This window comes from Cibotium barometz, chromosome 26 (assembly GCF_041138505.1).
Source record: "Cibotium barometz isolate CiBa-2024 chromosome 26, ASM4113850v1, whole genome shotgun sequence".
Taxonomy (NCBI): domain Eukaryota; kingdom Viridiplantae; phylum Streptophyta; class Polypodiopsida; order Cyatheales; family Cibotiaceae; genus Cibotium; species Cibotium barometz.
Window position 1 is genome coordinate 9,312,586 of NC_141071.1, and position 6,293 is coordinate 9,318,878.

The window sequence follows — 6,293 nt, forward strand, 5'->3', positions numbered from 1 at the left end:
CAAGGACCAAGAAACTTGATTCGTGGAGCAGGCGTGACTCGGGCAAGTCGCTGCATAGCATGGAATGAGGTGACGGTGCATGACCGCTACAAGGCAACTGCCGCACAAGATGCCATAACTACCAGATGCAGGAGGCAAAGATGGAGGCGAGCGCACAAGAACCCGAGGCACGAAACTTGATTCGTGGAGCGGGCGAGGCTCGGATAGGTCACTGGACCGTATGGAATGAGGCGAGGTTATCGAACAACGGATGAGAAGCAACGTCACACGTGGGCGATGGCTCTTCAACGAGGCCACTGAGAGTTGGAAGTCGAGAACACAAATGCCGGTTAGAGAGGGGAGCCGGGAAATGAAGTGGCGTGAGAAGGCAAAAATTGCAAGTCGAGGCCAGCGAGGAAGAAAATCGCCATGGGAGGTGAAATCTAGGGCTGGGCCAGCAAGGCATAAGAGGGCCAAGCGCCGCCTGATTAGATCAATAGCTCAACTCAGCCACGGTATTTGCGCCCCCCACACCCCACGGTCCGCCCAACCGGCTGAGCGGTGGAGCTCAACTCAGCCCTGCCCATCCAGCATGATGCACCTTATCATGGGGTCCGCCAGGCGGGTGGCACAAATGGGCAAAGCCACCGACAAATGGGCAGCACAAATGGAGATAGCGCTCGCACAAGGTCTAGGCTAGGAACAGACTCTGATACCAATTGTGAAATCAAGGCTACGGTGCTCCATGGCTGTAAGGAGAAGAAAGAAAGTTATATTTGTGGTGCTCCATGGCTGTAAGGAGAAGAAAGAAAGAAAGTTATATTAACATCTACGGAAGACCCCAAGGGCCTATGAGACCAAAAGTAATACAATGGTACCATGTATATACTGAGCCACGGAAAACTAAAAGAAAAAGTAAAATGAAAACATCTAATAGTACATGTGATCAACACATGATCCTGTGGAGAGTGAGATATGTTGTGATCAGCTAATGACGATATGCTGTGATCAGCTAATGACGATACCTAGCTCAACCAGAACCGATCTAATGGTGGAGTGAATGTCAAGCCTATGTGAAGGGAGGGTGTCATGTTGGCGTCCAACAACCTCAAGAATCTGTCTCTGTGTGCCATCTCCTTGTGCCACCTAGATAGGTGTTCACACACACTCATTCATGAATAACTCTACACACACATATAGGATGGACACACAGGTGGACACATACGGTTACACATAAGCTCCAAAATATCCCAACAATAGAAATTTGATAAGTAAAATATAAAATGGCCATTCAAAGATTTCAAATGCATCATTTGGTCTACTATAATATAACTACATATTATATGCCTAAATAATTATATCTGCTTTTGAAAGAAAAGAAAATTTGTTATTTCTTTTATACCTATCTCTCAATAAGAATCCTTTGTGACAAAAATTTGTGATGTTACCTGTGTAGTATGTATTACTTCTAATTGGAAAATACTTCTCCGATCAAAAATCCTTCATACTTTGGGTTACTTGACTCCGCAAGTAGTCACACACACAAACCCTTTCTTTTCCCAAGATGACAATTTTTTAATATCAAACTCACTCTTTTTGATACTAAGACCCCCCCCCAATATAGAAAATGCTGCTTTTTTTACACACACAAAATATATCAAATAGACCACTCATTATCAGATAGAAACTAATCCAAAGAAAAAAACGCACAAATGAGGGAAGATCCATGGAATTGAACGCTTCACCAATGGCAAGACTCAAGGAAAAAAATACATAAAATAGAAAAGATGAAAAAAGGAAGATCCATGGAAATGAAAGCTTCACCAGGACCCACGGAAAAAAACATAAAATATTAAAGAGAAAAGCAAGATCCATGGAAATGAAAGCTTCAACAATGGCAGGACCCAACAGCAGAAAAAGTGGGGGAAATGGGGCAAAATTACTACATACCCATTTCTTCAGGTGTGGAGAAATGGCGCCTTCCGGTGGGCTTTCCCTTGAACTTGCCTCGGCCAGCGCCCTTCCCCATGCTGCAAAAGCTGCTGGCTAGGTTTCCACGACCAGAAAACACTGTTTTTCTGCAAATCTGCTCAACCCTACGCCAAATCGGTGAAGCTCAAACGCAAACGCTCGTGAAGAACCCACCCTTTTTCCCTGCCTCCGCCTTTTCCCGTAACACTTGTAAGAGCCCTTCCTCACTCAACAACCACTTCTATGCTTTCAAACAAGTCTCCCTCACTTTTATAGAGGTTCTTCTCATGTTCAATTAAGGTCCCTTTATATTTATATATATATATACACACACACACACATAAATCTAGCTTTGTCAGTTTTAAGTACTATTTTTTGAAGGCAACATAATCCCTTTTTTGGTCAAATTATGCTCCCTTTCATTGAGGAAATGATGAAAATAGTCTCAGGGTAGGTTCAAGCAATTGTCTAGAGCTCGCAGCTGGAGCGTTGGTTCAAGATCACATGCACCTTTGGCTAGAGTTGATGGAGAACAAATGATAGGAGCAATTTAGAGCCTCATGTGCTTTTGGGGACGATTTTTTATGCTAGCCCACACCTCGACCTTTGAAGTTACCAAGTTCTACACTTTTACCTTGCCCCACTAATTGATTGGTTGAATAAAGATCTAAAAAAATTTACCATGCCATGTGGCAATTTTTCACAATCATTGGATCAAAACCATCCAATCTTCACTACTTTTTCTTCATGTTATTTATGAATTTGCTTGTTAATGTGCAAATCTTTATTTTGATTTTGTTTGCTTGTCTTTGGATATAAAAGCTACTCTTTCTCCAAAGTATTCCTTTACACGGGAACGAGGGCAAGGGGATGATGTGCATGCCAATGATTGGTGACCTCATAAAATTTGGTGAGTGAACTCAAAAGATTGGGGCCTCTTTCAACCGGCCCTAATTACAAAGGAAGGGCTCCAAGCCTAATCACCAAGGCAAAGGCAAGGGGAGAAGGTTCAACAACAAGGAAGGATTATCAGATTTGGATAGGGATACAAAAATCTTGCCCAAGTACAGGAAAGCATCCAAGCTAATTGGAAGCTAGCGATGGAAAGAGCTAAAGAACAGGTTTCACTAGATGAGCTTAATGAGCTGGCAAAGATATAGTCCATCGAGATCCAAGCAATGGCATATAAAAAGGACGTAGAAGCCAAGGACTTCATGCTTTTGGAATTCAAAAGTTTGGTGAGAAGAGACAGTACAATGCCACAAAAGCTCTAGCACAAGTTAAAGTACAAACCAATCTCTACAAAATCTTTGATGCCTCGCAGATTGCAACAATGAGGAAATCATGCCAATAATATTTGAGGGATCTGTTAGATCATGCTATGCTTAAGCAGGGCTGGCCCTCTAGACAACTAGCTAGAAATCCTAGAATTCATGGAGCAGTAAGAGAAGGTGCCAATGCCATAGCCTCAAGCAAGACAAAGTCAAGCTCAACAGAAACTTTGCCCATAGAAACTGAAATAACCAACTCTAGATCTCTCCGAGGAAGTGGAATAGTGTCGTGACTAGCTACCCTAGGTGAGGGGGCAGAAGACCACGCACAAGGAGACACCACTAGTGCCACTCGGACCAAGCTAGTAGAAAGGGACACAAGATACGAGGCATTGTTCCCAAATAGAAGAACCCGGAAGGCCTCCATACAGATGGGCTTGAAGCACTAGAGCAGAGCACAAGAAGAACCAAGGACAAGCTGGATGTGTCAGTACAAGGCACATATTAATTTTCATGAGGTCAAAGTAATAGAGGTGGAACACAAGAGGCTGTTTAAGAAGAGTGGTCTCGACAGACATGCCCCAGTCATAGCAAACGCAGAAGAGAATATGTGTCTAGGTACAGTACAAGAACAAAGATAGCATGGAAGGCACATATTAATTTTCATGAGGCCAAAGTAATAGAGGTGGAACACAAAAGGCCATTTGAGAAGAGCAATCTCAGACATGCCCCAATCATAGCAAACACAAAAGAGAATATGAGTCTAGGTACAATACAAGAACAAAGATAGCATTAATGGTGACATTAATGGGCGAATGTATGGTAAGGATGATCACTTTCATTCACTCTTAAGGGAAATAGGACATCTACACAAGAAGCAAAAGTCTTGAGTAGGGTATCTCAATCGAGATATGAACATCACTCATAGCTTGACACGTGTCCCTCGAGCTAATAGCCCAATATCTCGATCGAGATCCTAACCAAACGATACTCCAAAAATAAAGCTTGACACGTGTCCCTCGAGCTAATAGCCCAATATCTCGATCGAGATCCTAACCAAACGATACTCAAAAAGCTTAATAGCTTTTTGAGTCTTTAAGCATACAAGCTCCTTCCAAAAATATAGCAAGCCTAATTATAGTCTTGCACCCCCCAAAAGCAAAAAAATACTATTTGGTATGTACAAAGGTTTGACGCTAAGGCCTTCCAAAAAATATGGATGCCAAATATGAAAACCTAAGAGATGATCACATCTCTTCCAAGATATCTCATTATGGTCCAACACATGTTCCACCTGTGAGACTAACACATAGTCCACACCACCCAATCATCGCCTACACCAAAATAATATTAGTAAACACACACAGCCAATTAAACACATTAATCTTGAATATATCATACCAGCGCACACAACTAATTAAACATATTAATCCTTAAAAATGGTATCAATAAAAGACGCATCCCATACACAAATACTGACCCGATCTACATACTTCACATATGGAATTAAAATAATGGCATCACCCACATTCCTATGTGAAAGCAATGATCGCATGGGCATCCCCACTTGACCATAGAGTTCATGACTAACGTTCCCTCTTGCTCAAGTTATAATTGACCTCAATTGCACATATGGTATAAGTGGATGAGATTTTGGTAAGAACGGAAAAACCTTTCTGGCATCCATTTAGCATCTTCAATAGGATGGTTCTTGAAGGTCACAAGATACATAAGTGTTGCCAATGCGTGTAGTAGTGGTCTCTGTTTCTTGCTAATTTCCCTATTAGCAGAATGGCAAGATAGCAATCTGGTGTGGCAGACTAGTTAGGCAATGTCGTGGGAGATATAAAGACTGTCGCTAGAGGCTCAAGGTTCAAACACTAATTCTAAAGTGGTTGCAGGGAATGCTCCAAACTTCCCTCTCGTGGTGGGCACGCTTGAGTGCAGTGAATATGCATCACTCCCTTCCTCACTCAGCTCTCACTTAGCATGTACACATGAGCAGAACTACAACATAATCATTCATTTTATAGAGTAACAATTGACACAAAAAAGGACGAGTAATAACAAGTGTGACTTTTGTCCACTCTAGAAGTATTACAAAGTGAGACGGAAGACATTTGTAAGACTCTTGACACATTACAAGCTCCATGACATGACAGTCAATTAATATTACAAGCTTACAAGGCTACATTGTAGTACACAGACCATGAGTCCACACACGCACACGCTAGCACACTCTCCTCATTCATCTCTCTCTTTTCTGCAGTAGTTGATCGCTCTTTTAAGTTGTGCCTTCTTGATCTTGGCAACGGCTCCAAGGTGGTTACAGTCCACCGCCTCTACACGTGTAACACTGAGGTGGTGCTCACGTCGTGCGTTGGGTTGACTGCTCCGCCAACTACCACACTGACCCTTCCACTAATATTGCATCGCCAGGCGCAACACTTGGCATGCCCGGTGATAGAGCTTCTGCTTCTTCCGGACCAATTCCCTTGATAAATTTTGCTTGAACTTGAAGAACATCTCTAGGGGAGTGTGATCCGAAATGTAAATTTAATCAAAGTCGGTGGCACTTTTTTGAATCTTTTTCATCTTCTCTGCATGTTCTTCTGAATAGCCTAGACCCCCTTTTGGTTGCTTGTGATGTCTTTTCATCAAAATGTCTCACCATTGGTCTGAGTGGAGTTTGCCCCATAATCTTCTTTTCTGCCATTGGTATTGGTCTTCACTCAACCTGGGCGGCCTCCTCATACTCTTCCAGATTATCTGAAGAAGGGCTTTTTGCTCTTTCCTCTATTGCTTCTATGGTGCTCCATTCCCATGTGTTGATACTTGTGAGTGGTTGCATTCTGGGTGGAAGCATTCTCTTACCCTCGGGTGTCTGTGTGAATAAAAATTGGGTGCACGGGTGCTCAAGGGGAAGAGATTTCCGGGTAAGTATAGAATTTATTCTTTCTCCATTTTCAAAGTAATGCGGCAAACTCTATATCTACCTTTAGCAATTCAAAAAACATTACATGACATGCCTCAAAGAATGGGTTGCCTATGTTGGCCCATGGAGCTGAGGAA

General features: G+C 42.5%; 1 protein-coding gene across 1 annotated transcript in view; it reads right to left on the reverse strand.

Annotated features, from left to right (window-relative positions):
* LOC147623644 (28 kDa heat/acid-stable phosphoprotein-like protein) overlaps positions 1–2,197 on the reverse strand; it is an 82,973-nt gene extending 80,776 nt beyond the window's left edge. Inside the window, exon 1 of the mRNA XM_086820231.1 lies at positions 1,930–2,197. Within this exon, the coding sequence (XP_086676357.1) occupies positions 1,930–2,008 (79 nt within the window). The 5' untranslated portion in view covers positions 2,009–2,197. The remainder of the gene's footprint in view (positions 1–1,929) is intronic.
* Between the last annotated feature and the right edge of the window lie 4,096 nt (positions 2,198–6,293).